The 24324-nt window shown below is 37.5% G+C and overlaps 1 protein-coding gene and 1 long non-coding RNA gene across 2 annotated transcripts; both read left to right on the forward strand.

Moving 5' to 3' along the window:
* The first annotated feature begins 912 nt into the window (after positions 1–912).
* On the forward strand, positions 913–15822 carry LOC122277261 (proteasome subunit alpha type-3). The gene is made up of 10 exons (XM_043087200.1): positions 913–1154; positions 1344–1383; positions 1464–1547; positions 6175–6248; positions 13265–13351; positions 13439–13523; positions 13662–13708; positions 14354–14419; positions 15052–15142; positions 15541–15822. Exons 1-10 carry the CDS (start codon positions 1051–1053, stop codon positions 15610–15612), a joined length of 750 nt encoding a protein of 249 aa, XP_042943134.1. The 5' UTR covers positions 913–1050; the 3' UTR covers positions 15613–15822.
* Positions 15823–17768: 1946 nt separating this feature from the next.
* On the forward strand, positions 17769–18601 carry LOC122277667. The gene is made up of 2 exons (XR_006229070.1): positions 17769–17882; positions 17990–18601. It is a non-coding gene; the product is annotated as an uncharacterized LOC122277667 (long non-coding RNA).
* The last annotated feature ends 5723 nt before the right edge of the window (positions 18602–24324 follow it).

Below are 24324 nucleotides of genomic sequence, written 5' to 3' on the forward strand. Positions count from 1 at the left end.
CTAATTATCATGTGGTCAAATTTTTATTTTTTTTTATTTTTTTGGCATTAAAATGGTTTTGTTCTTTTTGGATAAAGGAATAAGGGTTTAGAGGTCACGAATAGAAAATTTAGGTCCATTATTTTTGTCGAACTGGACTATTGGCTATTGATCCGATTTGTTCATTTGATTCGATTTAGTCCATGAATATTTTTCCTATTTTTTATTTTCTTGAAAAAAAACTAATATAACAAATTAATTAAATTAGTAAAATTAAAATTAAATAATTTTTTTAATATTTTATATTTAGTTAATAAATATTATATAATTTTATTGGATATATTGTCAACGATATCTATTGAATGAAAATTATATAATTAACTTATATAACTATTATATAAAATAATATTATATATATAATATTTAAATATATATATATATATATATACAATTGATCAGTCACGATCTAATGTAAAAAAAATCATATATTGAGACCGACTAATAAAATCATTAATCTAATTCAATTTGAACCGAATCATTCAGTCCAACCAACCTTTCTGATTCGAACCAATAGTTTTACAGCCCTATAAAAGTGATTGATTGAGCGTTTAAATTTGAAGTTTTCTATAATTAAAAAAAAGTAGTGTTATATATACTTGTATTTTTACCTATAATTTTATTTTTCTAAACTTATTTTATTAGTTTTTTTTTGAAATTTAAATATTAACTTTCAAATTTCATAATTTTTAATATATTAATAATTGACATGTAGAAAATAAAATTTTTATAATTTTTTTTGAAATATATTCAGCATTTTTTATTAAAAAAAATGAGTGAAAATTAATACAACTGAATTAATACTGCATAAAATATTAAAATGATAGAAGACAAAAAGAAATGAACGAAGAAAAAAAAGTAAAAGTAAAATAAAAAGTCGAGTGCGGTATTTCTTGAGAAGAAAGAAAAGGCTGTGACTCGTATTTGAAGCTCCAAAGCGCAGCATTTGCAGGCGGACACACAGAAGAAGCAGAGGACGAAGAAGAAGAGAAATCGGAACAAGGATCAGACAATATGAGTAGCATAGGAACAGGGTACGATCTTTCAGTGACCACGTTTTCCCCAGATGGCCGCGTCTTCCAGATCGAGTACGCCGCCAAAGCCGTCGACAACAGCGGGTAACTCTCTACTAATCCTACCCTTAAATTCCTCGATTATATCTCTCTTGCCCACGTTTTCTGGTTCGAGAGCTACAAATCCTAAGGTTATTAGTCGACCTGAGATTATCCTACAACAGCAGAGGCATTAGTTATAGTTATGGTACATAATCGTTTTCTTTGTTCAGTAATATTGATTGTTGTTTGCAGGACTGTCATTGGCATCAAATGCAAAGACGGGATTGTGCTGGTAAATATCACCCTACTGACCTACTTGTTTGTCTATTGGGCAGTTTCTGATGCTTTTTTTATTTTGGTGTGGGACTTTAGGGTGTGGAGAAGCTAATTACTTCGAAGATGATGCTACCCGGTTCCAATAGAAGAATTCATTCCGTTCATCGCCACTCCGGCATGGTATCACATGTTGCCATTTTCTCTTGCTTTGTTTTCGTTTATTTTTTATTATTTATTATGACTTTTTGATCGGATCTAAATGCTGCTATGTAGTTTTCTTGTATAAATTTTTGTAACATTTCAGTTTCTTAAACTTGGTTATGTCGTTTGTTTTTCGTATTTCAACGTCGTGAATGTCCTTATCTGCTGCTCCCTAACGAAGCGTGAACCGTTTCATTCGAAATTACATTGTTATTCGAAGTATGTAGCATTATTACATTTTTTTTATAAGTAATAAACTTTATCGAACGAATGCAACTAGGCAAAGCCCATGTACACAGGTAGTTTACAAAAGAGACTCCTAATGACAGTCTAGCAAGCTGAAAAGAAATCAAGAAGTCATGAACATTCCCTCCCTTGAGTACAATAGCAGAAAACCATTGAACCAAAGAAAATACAAAAAATTTCCAGATTTCCCCCACTGTTCTCTCCTTGTTGTTGAAGCATCTCTCATTTCTTTCCATCCAAAGACACCACAGTAAACACAAAGGAATCATCCTCCACATCATAGCCAGCTGTGAGCTTTGATGATGCCTCTTCCAACATGCTAAAAGATCCACCACTCTCTTGGGCATAGCCCAATTCAACCCAGCCCTACTTATGATGCCATCCTAAAGCTCCCTCGCCACTTCGCAATGCAGAAAAATATGATCAGTTGTTTCACCATTCTTCTTATATAGGTAGCACCACTCCTGGTGCCCATCAACTCCAACACAATCATCCCTCTTTTCCTTAAATTTCAGCTGTCAAAATCTTATCTAAAGCTGCAGTCCAAGCAAAAAAAGCAACTTTAGGTGGCACTGGAACTCTCCATATACTCTTCCAAGGAAACATAAAAGACTGGTGGTCTTGCAACACCTTATAAAAGGATTTGACAGAAAATTTTTTTGTTCCCCGAATGTTTCCACAGCATTCTATCTCTCCCATTTCCTCCTATCTTCATGGATTAATGAAAACTGTAAAAACCTACTAACTCTTCCACTTCCCAATCCTGCACATTTCTGGAAAAATACAAATTCCAATACACTATGCCATTAGCTTGACACAACAAATTGGAAACAGCAACCTGTTGATTTTCGGCTAAACTCTTGGAAATGCAGAAAATAGAGCTCTCTCTCCACTCCATTCGTCAAACCAGAAGCTGATTCTTGAGCCCTCACCAACTGCAAAATTGGTATGTGTTGCAAATGCCTTCCACCCTTTTCTAATAAACTTCCAAAGACTCACTCCATAATTCCCCCTACCCTCCTTGGGGTCTGTACTTCCCCTCCACTACCATTCTTCACAACGACTCCTCTTCCGATTGAAGTCTCCACAACCAATTTCCTAATAAATCTTTATTGAAAGTAATCAAATTATGCACCCCCAAGCCTCCCATCTCCTTTGGACTGCACAGCTTTGGCCAACCCACAAGATGAAATTTGTGTTCCTCGCCCAAACCACCCCACAAGAACACTCTAAAAAGTTGTTCAATCCGATTAGCCACCCCCACCGGTAAAGGAAAAAGAGAGAGTACGTAGGGAGATTGGAGAGGCACTTTTGATAAGAGTTAGTCTCCCACCTTTTGAAAGGTAAAGCCACTTCCATCCCGACAATCTTCTTTCTACCTTCTCTACTACCCCACTACCCCATCCCAAATGGATTTACCTTTCAAAAGGTGGGAGAGTAACTCTTATCAAAAGTACCCTTGCTAAGGCAAGTGTAAGGGGTAGGCGTGCTGCTTTAGTTCTTTGGAGATTAGCTGGATTTGGTAAAGCGACTTGGACATTGTTTTTGTCATGCTTCTTCAGAATAGACCTTTGCTAAGGCAAAGATATAAGTAGAAGTTAAAGAAGATGTTATGAACTTTAGAAAATTATTTTTCCCAACATTCTTTAAATCATGGCAAAGAGAAGAGAGATGAAGAGCTTGTTTCCCTTCAAGGGAGCTGTCATCCAAACAGAAATTCCTTCTAAAAACTGGACAATGAGTTCAAATTTCATCTTGTGAATTGGACTACTGTATGCATCACATTCTAATAAGGTGGACTGGGAGTGAGGAACTTATTGGTTTTTAAAAAGTCTTTAGGAGGGAAATGGTTATGATGCTACCAACAAGAAGGGGGCCTTTGTGAATGGCAGTGGTAGATACTAAATTTGAAGGGGGTTGGGGTGGATGGTGTTCAAATGAGGTGAATGGTCCTTGTAGGGTGGGTTTATGGTAGCATATATGAAGAGGATGGGGGAGCTTTTCTGTACACCCATCTTGTGGTGGGCGATGGTTCTAAAATCAAATTCTAGCATGATCCTTGGTGTGGTGACAGGGTTCTCAAGTATATTCTATGGTACAGCGCGTATGCAAGAAGCTTCAGCTGCTGGTCTCATACACCTATCTGGTGGATTTCCTCAATGGAATGTCACCTTCTTCAGAGCTACTCAAGATTTGGAGATTGATGCATTCGCTAAGGGCATGTTTGGGTAATGAGATGAGAATTTTGTGAATAGTAGTAAAATGATTTGTAAATAATAGTAAAATAGTTTGAGTTAAGATGTTTTATTGAGTTTTGGGAAAATAGAGAAAAGTTTGAATAAAAACATTATAGAGTTAAAAATTGTTTGAATATAACTTATATTATTTTTGTTTTGAAATTTGAAAATGTTGTATTGTTTTTGTGTTTTGTTTAGAAGTTTGGAAAAGTTGTAATGATTAGGTAATAATTAGATGGTTGTAATGATTAGGTAATAATTAGATGAAAAAGTTGAATATTTGAAATTGAAAAGTTTTTTGTATTTGAGTGATGTCTGGGAAGGAAACCATGAGAAGTTTTGACATCTCATCTAACTTCCCAAACAACCCCTAGGTTTTACAGTGTTGTCTACTCCATGCGAGTGAGGGTGGGAGAGAGAGACAAACTTATCTGGTGTACTTCCAAAAAAGGGAAGTTAATTGTCAGCTCTTACGACAAGTCTCTCACTACGCATACTGCAATTACATTCCCATGGAAGAATTTATGGAAGACCAAGGCTCCCCTAAAAGCAGCTTTTTTTGTACGGACAACTTCTTTGGGGAAGATCAGCACTAGAGATATCTAAGGAAATGTCAATTACCTATAACTGATTGGGGAAATGGTGAATCATTTACCCCTTCATTGCAAGGTTTCCGTGACCCTATGGCATGATTTCTTTGCTAGAGTTGGACTAGCTTCGATGCTAGAAGAGTAGTTGAGTTCCTTTCAAATTGGAGTCTTACGTGGTAATCCGCAAATTGTAGCTATAAGGAAGATGGTGATGGCTTTGGACAAAAAGGAATGCAAGAAGTTTTGAAGATTCTGAGTGGTCAATGGAAGAGCTTAGAGTTTCCTTTATAAGACATTACTGCATTGATTAATTGAAATAGATTTCAATGGCTTGAATCTCCATGACTAGGTGCTTGCTCTTGTATATGTCTCATGTACTTGGGTTATGCCTATTACAATTAATAAAACTTATCTTTTACTGATATAAAAAAACATTGGACCCTTGTTTTATGATTTTTTTTTTATAAGATCCCTCTTTTATTAATGAAAAGCTGCACATACTAGTAATCCTAACTCTAAACAAATCCTGAAAGTTCTTATAAAAGGAACTCAAAACAAATGCCAAAAGCATTAGAATAGAATTGTACCAGACCTTCCCTTTGAGAATGTCTTTGCCCCTAAAGCTGGTATTGCAACTTCTTTTGTGTTAGCTAGGCTTGTCATTAATTGGACAGGAAATTTTTTTTACAAATATGGCTGGTCCATACTTTCATTCTTTTCAAAACATAATCCCTTTTTCACCTTTGACAAAGCTCTGCAAGTGTAAATCCTATTCTTGCTATCACTCACTTTGTATACTTCCTGTGTACTTGGGCACTGCTTAGTTTCTTTCTAATCAATAAAGATTATTACTTATAAAAAAAAAAGGTCCTATACTTGCTATCATACCCCAAAGAGACCTATTCCAGTTTCCAATCCTGCACTAGCTTTGTGAATGAGATGCTCCATTGTGAATTGCCATTGGTAGTCTGGTGTTGATTGTACCGTGATGCCTCCTTGAAATAAAGAATCTCAAAAATTATGGGAAGACTTCCTTCAAGGCTTGATCTACACACTGAACTTCATATCAAAAGAACAATCTTGTTATCTGTTGTGTCACTAATGAGAGGTCATATTCCTTAAGACTAGCCCTCAAAAGATTCTTATACCACACATTATATTTCTGGGCTATTGTTTTTTACTTCAATGGGGATAGTTTTCATGATTTTCTTGTATCCATTTTAGTTCCTAAATTTCAGATAAGCGTTCTCTTTGTATACCTCCTGTGCACTTGGGCTACACCTATTCTCTTCTATTAATAAAAAATTATTATACCTATAAAAAAAAGACTAGCCATAAATGATTTTTAAAGGTCATTCTTTGAAGTGGTAATCTTTGTGCTCTAATCAAAAACAGCTTTTTACCTAAACTCACAGGATATATAACCAAAGAGAATTTGTTTTTCTTAAATGAGCTATGTCCATCTTAGCCTTTTCCAGAATCTTGTGGTTCGATACTAGATTGTTGCATATGCTTATGTTTTTCCAATTACAGGCTGTGGCAGGATTAGCAGCAGATGGGAGGCAAATTGTTGCCCGTGCCAAATCTGAAGCGACTAATTATGAAAGGTTTGTATTTTTTTTTTAATTAATTATGGTCACATTTCTCTCCCCCTGTAGCCCTCTCTGTATGTGAACATAAATGTTTCATTATTATTATTTTATTTATCTTTATTTACTTACTATCTTTTTTGCAATCCACAATTAAGTGAAAGTACAAATATAGTCATAATTAACTTATAAAAAAAACAAATATAGTTGTAATTAATTGTGATCATGCTACTTGAAGAAAGCATCACATTCACCTCCTCTCCCTATTTCCATGCACGCTATACCACTTGGACACTACTTCATATGGAGTAACCTTCAATTGTGTGACATTTTGATTAGTGCCATCTAGAATCCTTATTGATTAAGATGATGTTGAATATATCATTCCATGCAATTCATAATAGATGTTAGACAAATAATTCTTTTGAAACCACTTGTAAATCTTCAGAGGAATTCTACCCTGTATCTTGGTTTATGGTCTTGCCTTTCTATTTATTTTATGGCATTCTAGCTTCTTTTTCTTTCACTAGTTAGGTGGATCTTCCTGTATACGTCCTGTGAACTGGGATAATACCATTTTTCTTGTCATAAGAATTGAGAAGATGGGCAATTTTTTTGTGTTTTAATTGACTCAATTCTGATTGCTTCTCTCTCTATATCTTATTGATGACCATTGAGTTGATTGTGTGAAGTTCTTCAAACCTGTCTACATCTTTATAAAAACAGGTTAGCATGTAATTTTTATTTTTCGCCTACGATGGCCAAAACTTTGGTTTCCTGTCACCTTGTATATGCCGTCTACTGAAATGCATTACAACAAATTGTCTCTTTTCCTTCTATAACACAAAATTAGGTGCAACTCTTTCATCAGTTTTATAAATAGCAATAGTGCTTAGGTTTGTTTAGTGACCCAATGGGCTTGGCACCCCCTACTTCTTTAAACTCAATGGGCTTGGATGTGAAAATCCCCTTCCTGTCTGAATGATGCCTTTGGGTGTTGTGGGGTGGGGTGGGGGGGGGGGGGGGGGGGGGCATAAATTTAACTTTGAAAGATTGAGATAGAAGAGGAGAGTTGATTTGAATGTGATTCTTCTTCTTTCGTGACTCTGTAGCAGTCGTAATGGTAGCTGGGATCAAGAGTATATCACAACGTTCTCAAAAGCACTAGGTTCACTTTAGCGGAAATGTCTCCTAGAGCCTAGGTGCCAAGGACAAAGCGCAAAGCATGTGCCTAATGAAGTAAAGTGCACATTTTCAGAAAATGATTTATGATGAATTTTAAAAAAAATAGAATAAGAAGGTTTAAAAAGGCAAATAGCCTATTAACTCCATTTGTTATAGTGATTGCGCTTATGCGGGATGGACTAGCTTGCCTTCCAAGGGCGCATCAGGGGGCATTATTGTGATGTGGGATAAGAGAGTTGTTGATTTGGTGGAAGAATCCATTGGGGAGTTCGTGGTTGTACGTTCCTTTAAATCTTTGGAGGATGGGTTCGTGTGGGGCTTTGCAGGTGTTTATGGCCCGAATAATGATAATAGTAGGAAGCTTCTTTGGGACGAGATTGCTGGCTTGTGTAGTTGGTGGGAGGGTCCTTGGTGCATTGGAGGCGATTTCAACACCACTCAGTTCTCGAGTGAAAGGTCGGGAGACTCTAACTCGGGATCAGCCATGGCTGATTTCTCAGCTTTAATCTTCGAACTGGACTTGCTTGGTCTTCCCCTAAGGGGGGTGACTATACTTGATCAAACGGGAGGGTATGGTCTCGTCTGGACATATTTATTGTCTCTCCTTCTTGGGAGACACATTTCCCCACCCTTTGTCAGAAGCGCCTTCCCAAGCTTTGCTCAGATCACTTTCCACTTATGTTGGACTGTGGAGGTATTCACGATGGGCGGAGATACTTCAAATTTGAGAATATGTGGCTGAAGGTGGAGGGATTTATGGACAAAATCAGATATTGGTGGTCCTCTTATCAGATTTCGGGCACCCCCAGTTTTGTTTTAGCCGGAAAACTTAAAATCTTGAAAAATGACCTAAGAACATGGAATTTGGAAACCTTCAGGAATCTAAATAACCAAAGACACACTCTTTTTCAGGAACTGCAGCACTTGGAGGACAAAGAAGCGTCTGTGGCCCTCACGGCTAAGGAGAAGGAAAGGAAAATGGTGGTGATAGCTGAATTGGAAAAAATCACGCTTTTGGAGGAGATATCCTGGAGACAAAAATCACGAGCCCTTTGGTTGAAAGAAGGGGACAAGTGCACTAAATTCTTCCATAGTGTCGCCAATTCTTATAGACGAACCAATGCCATTGAGATTTTACATTCCGACGGGAGGATTATCTCCAACAGGGCAACCATCAAGGAACACATCATGCACTTTTACGACCAGTTGCTTAAAGAGCAACATTCCTGGCGGCCTAAGGTAGATGGGTTAACTTTTGACTCTATCGATGCGTCAAGTGTAGCGTGGTTAGAAAGGCAGTTTGAAGAGGAGGAAGTGCTTAAAGTTCTAAAAGAGATGGAAAAAGACAAGGCCCCAGGCCCCGACGGTTTCACTATAGCTTTCTTTCAAGCTAGCTGGGACATCGTCAAAGAGGACATTATGAAGGTTTTTTTCGAATTTTACTCTTTCCTGAAATTCGAGAAAAGTCTCAACGCCTCCTTTATCGCCCTTATTCCGAAAAAGGCAAGCTCGGTAGAGGTGCAGGACTTTCGCCCCATTAGCTTGGTGAGTGGGGTTTACAAAATTATTTCCTAAGTGTTAGCCCAGCGGATGAGCACCGTTATGGGAAAGATCATATCAAAGTCTCAAAATGCCTTTGTGAAAGGGAGGCAAATTCTTGACTCCGTTCTAATTGCCAACGAATGTTTAGAAAGTCGGGTTAAATCTGGCATTCCGGGTATCCTGTGCAAGCTGGATATGGAAAAAGCTTTTGAATCATGTAAACTGGGATTTTTTGATACACATACTTGGCAGGTACAGTTTTGGGGAAAGGTGGTGTCAATGGATGAAACATTGTATCTCAACTGTTAAATTCTCCGTTTTGGTGAACGGCACTCCCGAAGGCTTCTTCAATAGCTCCCGGGGCCTGCGGCAAGAAGACCCTCTATCACCTCTCCTTTTCATCTTAGTAATGGATGTTTTAAGCAAAATGTTACATAGAATGGTGGAGGGTGGTCACATCTCGGGTTTCTCAGTGGGCGGCTCCACCCATGGTAATCTCTCTATTTCTCATCTTCTCTTTGCCGACGACACATTGATCTTTTGCGAGCCAGACCCTGATCAGATCCGCTCTCTTAGGGGTCTATTGCTCTGTTTCGAAGCCGTCTCTGGACTCAAGGTCAATCTTGCAAAATCTGAAATGGTTCAAGTCGGTGAGGTCGACAATCTAAGTGAATTGGCTGTTTTTCTAGGCTGCAAGGTTTCATCCTTGCCTATAAAATATCTAGGTCTCCCTTTGGGGGCCTCCCACAAATCCAAGTCTATGTGGGATGGGGTGGTCAAGAAAATTGAACGTAAACTTGCGGGATGGAAACGACTTTACCTATCCAAAGGTGGCAGAGTCACTCTTATTAAGAGCACTCTATCTAATCTTCCCACATATTTCCTCTCTCTTTTCCCCTTGCCTGCAGGTGTGGCATATAGATTGGAGAAGACCTTCCGCGATTTCCTATGGGGTAGTTTGGAAGATGTGAAAAAATTCCATTTATCAAATGGGAAAAAGTATGCACACCCATGGCAAATGGTGGATTGGGGTTCCGAAACTTGAGAATTCTCAACAAGGCACTACTTGGTAAATGGCTATGAAGATACCATAGGGAACGAGACGCCCTTTGGAGAGAAATTATCGACAACAAATATGGGAGCTTGAGAGGTGGTTGGTGTTCCAACGCAGTAAGAGGGGCTTATGGCGTAGGTGTGGGGAAATTCATACGCAACGGCTGGGAAGCTTTTTTTGCTAATTGCAGATTGGCGGTGGGAAGGGGCAATCAAGTTAGTTTTTGGCATGACACTTGGTGTGGTGAGTTTGCTTTGAAAATCACTTTTCCTTCCCTGTACAGGATCACGTCAGATAAGGAGGCCACAGTTGCTGATAACTCCGACAGCTCCTCTACCTTCACGCATTGGTCAGTAAGATTCACCCGAGCGGCACAAGATTGGGAATTGGGAGACATTGCTGATTTCTACAGCGCGTTACAAGATTGAAGCTACATGCTGATAGAGAAGATCATCTCCTTTGGTCGCCCACGGGAAATGCGTGTTCCTCAGTACGTTCCTTTTAAAAGGTACTCTCGGCACACCCCTCCATTGCATACCCTTGGAAGAGCATTTGGAGGACTAAGGCACCTTTAAAAGTGGCCTTCTTCATATGGCTAGCATCCCATGGGAGTATACTGACTATCGATAAATTGAGAAGACGTGGCCTCTACCTAACGGATTGGTGCTTTATGTGCAAACACAATAGTGAGACAGCGGACCATTTACTTCTTCATTGTGAAGCTGTCACGGCATTATGGGATGACATCTTTACAAGACTAGGCTTGGCATGGGTAATGCCTAGAAAGGTGGTTGATCTTTTGGCTTGTTGGAGAGGAATCCGGGGCAAGGGGCAAATCGCAGATATTTGGAAAATGGTGCCACTTTGCCTAATGTGGTGCACATGGACCGAGAGGAATAGTCGCTGTTTCGAGGATAAGGAGCGATCTCCGGAAGGCTTTAGGGCTTTCTTTTACCACACTTTAGTTTTATGGGCATCCTCTATTGTACTAAATGGCACTTCTTTTTCTGAGCTTTACGCTGCTCTTTGCAGCTCTTAGCTTGTAGCAAGGCTCTTTGTATACCCCCTGTGTACTTGGGCCTTGCCCTTTTCCTTTCTAATATATTTCTTCTTACTTATCCAAAAAAAGAAAAAAAGATATTAATATATTGTTTAACATGCCAACCAAGCGAGCTTAATTAAATAAAATTTAAAAGGCATTTTATATAATTCTCGTGCTTTACAAAATATACACAACCATGATATTTGATAGCCATAATGAAAATGAAGTGCATGGCTGGATTAATACATACCTAGAAGAAATGACCAAAAAAGCACAATAATTGTAGTTATTGACTTCTATGCTAACATTGGCAAACAATGCAATCCTGAAGTATTTAATCATCCTCATTATTAAGCATAGAACTATCACCTATAAATAAAAAATAAAAAAATAAAAAAAAAAATTAAGCATAGAACTATCATCATTGTTTTTCTGTTATAAGTGCATAGGACCATCTTCATTGTCATCAAAAGATTCATAAAATCTCATCATCTTCCTCATCTAAATTAATTGACTAGAAAAAGCGTAATAATTATTACTAATTTATCTTCCTCACCTACTTCTAAATGAATTGTCTAGAAAAACCATAAGAATTAAATCTATTTGTTTTTTCAAAATCTGCAAAACTGCTAATCACTAAAAAAGCATGCTTTGGTAAATGCGCTTTGCTTTTTGCTTTTTGCAGGCAAAGTGGGTGATTTGCACTAAGTGCACTTTTACTAACTCTAGTATTCTGAAGGGTTGGGTTGGGTGGTGGGAATTTCATCAACCCACTATTGCTTTCTGCACAACACATGACAGGTCTTCTGACCATTGGGATGATGGTGGGAGTTGACATCTTGGGTAGACAAGGAGGGCTTTAACTATACCTGACTATGACTTCTCTGAGATTCCATAGCAGTAGAAATAAATAGCTGCCGGGTGGTACAGAGTATGACTCTGCAACAGTTGAATAAATGGTTGCTGTTGTGCTAGATTGTATATCATAGGGTCACAGATCTAGTGGTTGGAGTTTTGCCAACAGATTATTGACTTCTTGCTAGGCATAACCCAAGAGAAAAAGTCACTCCACAAAGCAGGAGCTATTTTGCATGGGAGTAAAAGATTATCCACAGACTCCCCACTCCTCACACACATGCAGCACTACTCGATCAAAATGATGTGTTTTTTCCTTGGATTGTCCAGGGTGAGAATCCATTAGATGATTTTTTTTTTATAAGTGAATCCATTAGATGATTAGTCAATGCAAGTATATAAAGTGGACTTTCTTACCTAGTTTTTAGGCTTATAATCAATTGCAGAACATGGTCATGCACTCGTATAAATGTTGTTACTGGATACAATGGGAAGGGCGTGACTGCCTATGATACACAACATTTATCCTAAGGTGGGAGTAAAAAGTTCCAGTCTCATGATTCCATGTTGAGTAACTAGTTTGTGAGCGCATCTGTATAGAAAATTTCTTATGGAGTGATTGCTTGTCTTTTGCGTTCATGTGTACTTTTGAATATTTTTTGTTCTACATGGACTTGGTCTGGGTTATGATGTATGTCCAGTTTCATGGTTTAAACTTAGCGCATGACATCTTTTTCTTTTTGCTTTTCTACTTTGATTTCTTCTGGTGACATTCTCATGTTTTGTTTTCCTTACTTTTGCCATTATCTAGAAATGGAGAGTAAATAGTTCCTTTCCTCATGCTTAAAATAAGCTAAGCATTCATTTTGAAGGATTTTGATGGTATTTTTTAAACCAGAGTTGTGGGATAGGTTACATTAGGACCGCTTGCACCTCGAAAGTTGCAAAAAATTTGTTAGTCTGTAGTTGGTTGCTATCACCTACTTTACATTTTAGTCGCATTTCGGACCTCATCTGCCATGTGATGTCTGCTAACTATGGCGTGCAGAAGAAGCCAAATGTATTTTCAAAAGGCTTCAAAACCTGTATTGATCATGTGTTTAACCTGGATGACAAACTATGTTTCCTGAAATTAGCATTTAGAGTGGTAACCATCAAGTTTTTATATACATGATTGTGTATGCATTCTGGAATCGTACATGCCCCTTTGTGCTCTTATAAAGTCAAAATGAGATCCACAATTGAAAGAACCCCCTATAATTTGGCCCAAGGTGTTACCCCAAAAATAAGTCGTCACTGCACATCACCCTTTTAAATTGTCACACTTTTATCTCATTTTGTGCAACTCTTGTGCAGTGTCTATGGGGAACCAATACCTGTCAAGGAACTTGCTGATCGTGTTGCTAGTTATGTGCATCTGTGTACACTTTACTGGTGGCTGAGGTTTGATAAAATCCCAAAAAATTTGTTCTTCATTATGATTTTTTCTTCATTATATTCCTTAAGGGAATGTCTAATGTTACCCTGCAGACCTTTTGGATGTGGAGTTATTCTTGGAGGCTATGACAGAGATGGACCACAGCTGTACATGGTTGAGCCATCTGGTGTTTCATATGTGAGTTTATTTTGGTCTTTTGTGGCAATAAGTTTGGCCGTCAATCCTCTTGCTTTTGCATCATCATTATCTGTTACAGTTGATTAGTGTTATATTGTAGTTCTCTTTACTCAAATGTGTTTTTGGCATTTGATACAGAGGTACTTTGGAGCTGCAATTGGCAAGGGCCGGCAGGCAGCTAAAACGTATGTGGTTATCTGTTTATCAAATTCTAACTGCAGCTAAGTCAGGTCATTATGACAGGAGAATTTCATTGAAATCTTATTTTCCAACCATTACTAACATGGTGTTAATTTTAACTTCGCAACTTTCTGCCTGCCCATGGGCAATTACATCCCAACCTGACCTAAGTTTGCATAGCTACAGCTGCTTACATGGGAAGTTTAAGCAACATGTACTTACACAGGATTATTTTCATGTGTTTATTAGTGAAAATCTTTTCCTGGTTTGGATGGGAACTAAGAATCTGATAGTGTCAGTGTTGACCGTTGTAAGGAGCAATGTAATGAAGTCTTAACTAGTTCATCATTATATGGTTAAATATCATAATTGTGAGCATTCATTGTTGAATAATACCCAATTCTTTTATTATTCTCATACTAATATCTTACAGGAGTAAACCACGAGTGGGACATCTAATGATACTAAACTTTTGTTCGTAAGGATGCTGGCTTGGGTATTATTTTTTTAAAAATCTAGAGCAGGGTTGCTGTCGTGTTATGTTATGTAATGTTTAAATTCATGACACCTACAACTTATTTTGATTATATTTTCTGAGCTAAAATAGAATAAAGTGATACTGCTGATGTAATTAAACAATGTTTTTCCAGAGAGATCGAAAAGTTGAGGCTCTCAGAGTTGACTTGCCGTCAAGGGGTTATTGAGGTAGCCAAAATGTGAGTGTCCTTACAGAATTTTATGTATAATTTTTTTTTTTTGGATAAGTAAACGGTAGTATTAATGAGGATAGGCAAACATATAATTTTCACCTTGCAATCTTGATATGCCAACATATAGCTTTATGATTTTCCTTTCTATTTTAGGGATGATAAAGAAAAAAGGAATTGTAGCTTTGATTTTCATTTTCTGTTGAATCCACTGTATTCCATTAATCAAAAACCGTGATTAGGAGTTTGTGAGAGAGGGTCATGGAGTGTGGCATCATTAGGTGTGCAATAAGGTATGCCAGAAAGTAGGAAGGCAGCCCTCTGTGTCTATGTGTGTGTGGTGGTTGTTGGGGGCAGGGCGGGGGGTTTAGAAAGGGAGGGGCAAGGATCAATGGGTGGTGACATATATAGAGGGAAACGGCATTTTGTCAGCAGAAAGAGGAGAATATAGGGTTTTTCAGGGTGTGGGAATTCTGAAAATGTAAACTGTTTGTGATAGACCAGAATACTAGAGCATGAGAGAGAGGCTTTGTACGCCATTTTAACTTTTAATAGGAATATGATGATTATGTATTGCATTTTTATTTTAAAGTACACAAATGTATGCATGAGTTTTTTTGTTGGGTTTATATCCTAAACAGCATTTATGGAGTACATGATGAGGCGAAGGACAAAGATTTTGAATTGGAAATGAGCTGGGTCTGTGATGAGTCAAACCGTCAACATCAGAAGGTATATCTAAATTTCAATTGCAATAAACATCTTACTACTCCTTAATTAATTAATTTTTTTTGCTGCACGCTCTGTGTCAGCGTTGCTCGTTTCTCTAAGGTGTCATTTGGATAGTAAGCGTAGATGAGATGAGTTGAATAAAATATTATTAGAATATTATTTATTATTATTATTATTATTATTTTGGTATTTAAAAAAGTTGAATTATTTATTATATTTTATATGAGAATTTAAGAAAGTTGTAATGATGAAATGAAACACTTTCACTGTCCAAATGGGGCCTAAACAACGCAGTTGCCTTCCTATGTCTTGTGCCTGCCATTTCATGCAATATAATATGATGAAAGTCACCAAGGTTAAATACCATTTTTTTTTTATCCGTTTTAAATCATTTTCAGGTTCCAGATGAGCTTTTACATGAAGCTAAAGCGGCGGCTAAAGCGGCACTGGAAGAAATGGATGCGGATTAATGGAGCCATCCTATTGTTAACTCTGGTTTTAATATTTGCACTTGAAGTTGTTGTTGGGATCATTCCAGAACATCCATAGACCCATTAATATGGATAGACTGGTTTTTTGTTTTAAACCATTGATCTTTATTTCTGCTACAGAATTTTAGATGAAATGGTTCATTTTTCCAATTTAATGGCAGGACAAACACTATCATTTTCTAGTATTAATACAACTTCACGTCCAATCTTTATTGTTTATCAGAGAAGAAAAAAATCTTTATTGTTTATCTAGAAGTATTATTTATCATACTTTTAATTATTATCCTCATCATATTTACATATGACATTAAATAAATGGTAGATAGGTGAAAAAATAAAATGTCGACATTTAATAGGCAATTTAACTACAATCATTTGGAATGATGACAAGATGATAAAGGAAAATATATATATTAGGAATGATAAAATGATAATTAAAATAATGATAAATATAATTTTTTATTTTAATTTTTAAAAGGTAAATTTAGTCATACTTTTTATCTATTCTCAACTTTGGATTAATTTTCTGTGTTTTGTTATATTTTTCAGAATTAAAATCTCGTAGTTTCAGTTGATTTAAAAGAGTATTGTTCCACAGCAAACTTACACCAACACAAAATGAGTGCTTGCCAGTGTGGTTTTTTATTTTATTTTTAAAGTAAAGCTAAAATTTAGGTGTGGTAATATGTGATATAATCTGTGAATTAAATATAAACACAACACAAAATTAGTAGATTTAGGTTTGAACTTCTTGGTTTGAAATTAACAAGTTCAGGTCAAAATGGGTTGATCCATTAAGACACGATTTATAAACAGGTTAATAACTGGTCAATCTGCTTAACACAACATCAATCCATTTTAATTCATTTAGAATTCATTTCAAAATTAAGATTTTATTATTGTTAAGTTATAATATTGCTATTTCTCAGCATGCTTAAATTTTTATTGTTGAGATTGTGGTTTTACTAAATAGCATAGGGGGCTGATTTAAATTTGTCCAAACATTTTTCTCTCTGTCCATCTATTTTTTTCCTCTCATTTTTTAAAATCTAATAAAACATTTTAACTCAAACCATATCAATACTATTTACATATATATATCACAAGCAAACTAAATGGAATGAACAAACACTAAAGAAGAATCATCAAAATATTAATAGTACAGGTGATTTACTTTTCCCATTACATCATGGGTAGAAAGATAACAATAGCATCTGACCACAACGAAAAATTAGTTTTAGCAGGAATCACCAAGTGAAAGATTTCAAATAGACAAAACTCAAACGTGGTGAGACATATATAGACAGATCAAAGGTTTAAATGGATAACCCAATATGCTCTTCATGTTCGGCTTAAGGGTCTAATGATTCTATATATAGTCACTTTTGTATATTTTTTATACACTTCATTGATGTGATTGATCAAAGTAGTTATTTTATATTAAAAAAATAATGCAGCTAATCACATTAGTAAAAAAATAAGGAGTATACAAAAGTAATTGTACGTAGAATTTTTGTATTAATAATTCTTTTTGTTTCTCAATACATAAACTAAATCCACCAAAAAAGAAACAAACTTAAAGATTCATTTGAGGAGTGAGATGAGGTGAGAATTTTGTGAATAGTAGTAAAATAATATATAAATAGTAGTGAGATAATTTGAATTGAGTATTTTTTAGATTTTGACAAATGAGAGAGAAAAAGTTAAATAAAAAATATTATAAAATTAAAATATTTTTAGAATATAGTTTTATAATATTATTTTTGTTTGGATATTTGAAAAAAATGAATTGTTTTTTTATTTTTTGTTTAAAAGTTTACAAAAGTTGTAATGATTAGTTTAAAAATTTTGTAATGATTCGTTTAAAAAATTTTACGTTTAAATTATGTTTAGAAAAAAAAAAGATAAGAATTTTAGAACGAAATCTATTTCCAAACACAAAAACACTTCTAAGTGATTGGACTATTCTTTTTTGTTTAACAGGGTCGGGCTATTCTTCTTTGTCTAACAGCCTTCCACTTATATGCTGCCACTTCAGATTTTACGCCAAATTTGAAATACACTCGTTTACATGGGAAACAAAAGGGTATCCAATCATTCACGATAGAAAAAGGGATCTGTGCTTCAAAGTTTCACTCTATCTCTTTCTCTCTCGTCTGCAGTGCCTCTCTCTCTCTCTCTCACACACACACATCTCTCAATAGTTGCCGCCATCCTCTTCATTGTCCAACATCAAGTTTGCCTCGCTGGTAAGTCTTTATCTTCCTCTCTCTTCATCCATCCCTCTCTTGCACTCTCTTTTGCAATTTTCATTTCTCATTGGACCCCTCAAACCACCTTGCTCCCTCCATTACAGGTTTCTTGTCAATGCTAGTAAGTCACTCCATCCACATCTCTCTCTCTCTCTCTCTCTCTCTCTCTCTCTCATGGTCATGCCTTCACTACTGTTGCCAAGCCACTCCATCGCGATAATGTAGCAACTTGTCACACCACAAGGCCAACCGTCACCTCTTATGCATTCAGTCTTAATCCCCTAATAAGCCTATCTCCTCTCTAGAGAGTTTCGACCCGCTCTCACAACGGTGGCATGAAGGATATGATGTTTCCTATTGGGCGATGAAGCATAAATCTTCTCATTCCAGGAAACCCAAAAATATAAAATCTGATAGCAAAGGGTGATGAAGCATAAATCTTACCCATATCAATCTATTCAATTTTATGTCTAAAATTGTAGGATTTAAAATGTAAAAGAAGCTATGGGTGGGTGACGAAAAATTTTGGGGAGAACGATATTCGTGGAGGGTGATGGAACTTGGGTGAGACAACATTGTCCGACTATGGTGAGGATTTTTTTTTTTTTTTTTTTTTTTTTGGTTTCGTGCAGCAGCAATGTTTTGTGTGGTAGCAGTTTGGTTCTTCCCAGAATAAACGAGATGGAGGATCTGGTTCTTCTCCATGAATGGTGAAATCAAACTGAAATACCTTATATAGAGGTCGAGGGTATGAGGAGGGGATGGTTTTCGTGCGAGGAGGTCGGCGAGGGCTCAAAATTTTGGATCGGCTGATGTGCGGTCACATTGTGATTAAGTTGTGAAGCCTACGTGGCAATCAACTATTTAAAGGCTATTATTTGAGAAAACTTGGAAGGCTTGTCGTGGCTTCTCTCTTGTTCCCCTTCCTTTGGGGCCGGGAGCCCTTTGTAGGCCGAGGGGTTGCGTGGCCAACTCTGGCAGCTCCTTATATCTAGGTCTACGCTCCTGCGCCTTAGGCTCGGGGAAAAACCCCCTTGCAAACAAATCAAAGGTTCAAATGGACGACACAATATGCTATTCATGTTCGGACTTAAGGGTCCAATCCTTGTTAATATTAATTCTTTTTGTTTCTCAATACATATACTAAATCCACCAAAAAAGAAGCAAACTCTTAATGGCTCTTCCGTGTCTATCTAAAGCCATAAAGTAAATGAGAGAACATATGTGTGCCCGCGTGCGCCCACTGGCATGTGAATAGCAAACAAAGAAGATCCATATTAATCATGTTCTTATGTGTCTCGTTATGCACAAATAACAAATATAGACGCAGAAAGGAACTAAACTACATGTGGCAACAACGGGCTCTACATCATTCAACATTATATACGGTTTCCAAGTTCGTTAAGCATATTAATTGATAATGATCCAATATATGTGATTATTAATTTTAGTTCCATCTTATATCTTTGAAATATAGCCCTGAAAGAGTCTAAAAAACATCATATAGATTCACGAAAATGCCTATTTGAAAATGCATTGACATTAAAAGGCACACAACTTGTAGAATTCAGTCAAAGAGGTAAAAGCCAATAAATCACAGTAAATTATGGGGTAACAGATGAATTACTGACGATCCAACTTGAGCCTGACATTGAATCAAACTCTTAGGACTGGTTTGGGTGGTGAAATGTTTTTAGATTCACTACTATTTAATATTTTATCATTACTTTTTTATTACTATTCACAAAATATATGAGATTATTTCACTACCCAAATGTAATCTTATAAACACCAACAATAGGAAAATTACATTTTGCACTTTGGGACTCCCCACGCACGGTAGGAATGAATTGTTTCATTAATACTCAAAACGCTATAGTTCTATGGAATAAAACACATGAAAGAATCAGGCCTAAAATCAGACTTCAAAGATCTCCATGTTGCGGCAACTCCGCCTGCGTAACCAAGGGTAGAGTTCGGGAAGATATAGTAGCTGGCAAAAATGGAGGTGGTATGGGTCCCGTGGCCGTTCGAGTCCCTAGGGGAACGAAACTCGTTGGTCTCGTTCATTTTGCCTTTGGTGGACTCGAAGCCAGAGCAAAAGTATTTAGCGTCGATGAGCTTGCGGTTGTAGGAGAAAGGGAAGTCCTTGCAGCACCACATCGGCCTCTCCACTTGGAGGGTACAGGGCCAAGATCTCAGTCATCAAAGCTATTACGTTTGGGCTAGATGTCGATATCGATTACTCCAATGACAAGGTCATACCCAAAGTTTGATTCTTTGAGGAGACTAGCACTGTCGATGGTCTTGAGGCCCAAGACCAACAATGGCATACTTGCTCGAGGATGAGGGAAATAACGTGCGGGAGGACAACTCCACGAAGGGAGGAAAAATGAGAGCTTTGGAATTAGAGAGCACTATGTTGTATGTCTGCGAGAACTGAGAGAAGGTAGTGATTTGTGCTGGTGGATCCATCCTCGTTTTCCTTAATGTAGAGAGTATATACAACTTTTTCATGAATTACAACTTTTTAATTTGGAGGATTTTCCTTTTCTGTTTAATCTATGCACGTCTTTATGCTAAAATCGATGGTGGGTAGGGCTTTGTCTCTGGCTTGGCATGCACTCAACTCTCATTTCTGATTGCTTTTTCTTACAGAATGCAATGTAACAAGATAAAATGCAAGCAAGAAATGCACAAGGACAGTAGCCAAAGCATGCCTGAAATACACTGCAACACTCAAGAGATGCATAAAGCTAATAAAGCAAGCTGCAATACATGGAAAGAAAAAGATGGCAGCAGCAGCAAAAAGGAGACAGGAGATGGCATAGAAAAGAAGATGACACAGTTGAGGAAATGCATGGCTACATACAAAGAAGTATGAGGGACACGATGCATAAAGCTGATCTTTACCATGCTGTGCATAAAAAGTTCTGAATTGATGCTTGTACTTGTGTAGATAATCAAAAGTTAGATTTTCAGTAGCTTTTACTTTTCTACTTTTTTGTAATGTATATATATGTGACCTTTGTATTGACAAAAGGATCAATGAGAATCAAACTTCCTCAAATCTGTGTCAAACTCTGTTCTTCATTTGTTTCCTCTCATTTTCACTTTCTGTTTTCAACAGTTTTTAACATGGTATCAGAGCAGGAGTAATTTCCTGCAATACCTTCTCAATTTTTTGATCACCTTTCATTAAGCTATGACCACCTCTTCTTCTTCATCTTCTTCTCCTACAGAAGATCCTAACAGCCAATTTTTCTTGCATCACAGTGACAGTGCAAACACTGTCATTGTTTCACCACCCTTGACTGGCTCCAACTACATTTCTTGGAGTAGATCTTTTCTTCTTTCCATTTCAATCAAAAACAAGTCAGGTTTCTTGGATGGCACCATTACCACCCCTGACCTTGCAGATCCCACTTATGTGTCTTGGTTACGATGCAACAATATCCTACTTGCTTGGATTTTGAATTCTGTTTCCAAGGACATAGCCTCTAATGTGTTCTTCATGACCTCAGCTAAACAGGTATGGGATAAACTCAAAGAGCGCTTTGCACAGCCTGATGAAGCAAGGATATATCACCTTCAACACAAACTTAGTGGCATAGTTCAAGGTCATCTTTCTGTAAGTGACTACTTCACCCAACTTAATGCCATTTGGGAAGAACTGCATAGTTATAGACCCCTCCCTTGCTGCTCTTGTGGTTTATGTACATGTGATGCTTTAAAGAATATTGGTGAAGTTCAGCAAAGGGATTATGTTTATAAATTTCTAATGGGTCTAAATGATAGCTATGATGCTGTTAGAGGGCAAATTATCTTGTTGAGCCCCTTGCCCTCTCTAGATAAAACCTTCTCACTTATTTTACAAGAAGAGAGGCAAAGGCAAGCAAGAAACATGGTTGTACCTGCCACAGAACCATCTGCCTTACTAACTTATCAAAACTTCTCAAAGAAAAAGGACAAAACAGATTTGGTTTGTGATCATTGTGGAAAGATAGGACACATAAAGGAGAAGTGCTATAAACTAATAGGCTTTCCACCCACCTTCAAATTCACCAAATCTAAGTTTGGAGGTGGTTCTGGAAAACCTGCTGCTGTTGCTTACTCTGCAAATCAGGTTGCCTTTGGTGGTTCCATTGTGGATCATACTATTGTTTCAGGTCAAGCATCACCTACTCCAAGTACTTCTCAGTTGACCCTCTCTCAAGCACAAGCACAACATCTTGTGGCACTTGTAAATGCTCAATTCCCTCAGCTAACCTCGGGACACAATAAACCTCTCCTGCCATCACCTGTGCATCCCTCACCAATTATCTCAGAACCTGCTTCTTCAACAACATCCCACTCCAACCTAGCAGGTAATCACCATTTTTTTTTCAGTTCTAAAGTTTCTCATAAACCCTCTCTCTTCAATGTCACAAGTCATGAAAAACTCACTGCTCTTTCACAAGATCAGCATAATATCATTCAGAACACACCATGGATCATGGACACAGGAGCCACTGATCACATGGTGTGCTCCACCTCATTTTTTACTAATTCTTCCTGCTGCATTCAAGCCTTTGTACAACTTCCAAATGGCACAAAGGCTCAAGTCACACACATTGGCACTGTTAAAATCTCAGATTCTCTCCTTCTTACTGATGTCCTATGTGTTCTCTCATTTGCTTTCAATCTCATCTCAGTCAGTAAACTCACTCAAAGACCAGACACTTGTCTGTTTTTCTCAAATGATCTTTGTTTTATTCAGGTCCTCTCTTCATGGATGACGATTGGACTTGCTAAAGTCCAAGCTGGTCTCTATCACCTACTGCTTTCACCACCTGACAGCACCACCATCCCATCCTCAAGCCCATCTAGTATAACTCGAGTCAACCAAGCTGCTGTACATCAAGATTTCGACCTATGGCACTTTAGATTAGGACATTTATCTTCTCAAAGAATGAATTTAATTCATTCCAGTGTACCTAATGTAAAGTCCAAGGATAAATCTCATTGTACAGTTTGTCATTTGGCTAAACAAAAACAACCTTCATTTCCTTCAAGTGTTTCAAGTAGTTCATCTCCTTTTGATTTGATCCATTGTGATATATGGGGTCCATACTCCCAAGCTTCCCTTCAAGGATTTCATTACTTTTTAACCATTGTTGATGATTATTCTAGAGTGACTTGGATTTTCTTAATGAGATTAAAGTCAGACACAAGATCCCTCTTGCAATCTTTCTTCCATCTCATACAAACCCAATTCAACAAAAACATTAAAAAGATCAGAACTGACAATGGACTTGAGTTTGCTATGCTTGATTTTTACAAAACACATGGCATCATTCATCAAACCTCATGTGTGTATACCCCTCAACAAAATGGTGTTGTTGAGAGGAAACACCAACATCTTTTGAATGTTGCCCGAGCCCTTCTTTTTCAAGCATCATTACCAATCCAATTTTGGGGAGATGCTGTCTTGACTGCAGCATATATCATTAACAGAATCCCTACACCTCTACTCTCCAATAAATCCCCATATGAGATGCTTTTCTCATCCCCACCTTCATACTCAAACCTTAGGGTCTTTGGCTGTCTATACTATGCTAGCACACTCAAACCCAATAGGACCAAATTTGAACATAGAGCTAAACCTTGCATTTTCTTGGACTACCCTGCTAATGTCAAAGGCTATAAGCTGTATGACATTGAATCCCACTCTACCTTCATCTCTCGAAATGTCATATTTCATGAATTCATTTTTCCCTTCAAATCTGGTTCCCTCTCAGACCATGACCTATCATCCTTTCCAAATAATTTGGTCTTACCTCCTGCATTACCAGATGACATATTTTCCTTTCCCCAAACTCCTCAAAATCCCACTCAAAATCTCACTCCCTTACAATCTGAAGAACCTTCCTCAGCAGCTGACCCCTCCATCATTCCCTCACCTACTGCTCCCACAGTTCCCTCACTTGCCCCCTCACCTGATCTTGACCCTTTCCCTCTTCGAAGGTCCACCAGAAATAGAAACCAACCTGCTTATCTCCATCAATATCATTGCCAGCTTGCAACCTCTCAACCCTTCCTTCCCTCCTCAACAATTCATCCCCTTCATGATTACATAACTTACAAAAATCTCTCTCCCTCTCACCAATCTTTTTCTGTTTCACTTTCATTATTTCATGAACCCCAGTCCTATAACGAAGCTGTTAAGTTTAAGCATTGGCAAGATGCTGATGGCTTGCAAAATTTCATATTGCAGATTTTACAAGTTCGCTCGAGCGGAGGCTTTTGGCCGCTCGAGCGAATTCAGGCAGATTCAAACGCTCGACTGCCGCTCGACAGGGAGCTCGAGCAGGTTGCTGAAAAACGAAGATCGCTCGAGCGGAGACATTGGCCGCTCGAGCGAAATCAGGCAGAGTCGAACGCTCGATGTGCGCTCGAT

This window comes from Carya illinoinensis, chromosome 9 (assembly GCF_018687715.1).
Source record: "Carya illinoinensis cultivar Pawnee chromosome 9, C.illinoinensisPawnee_v1, whole genome shotgun sequence".
Classification (NCBI taxonomy): Eukaryota; Viridiplantae; Streptophyta; class Magnoliopsida; order Fagales; family Juglandaceae; genus Carya; species Carya illinoinensis.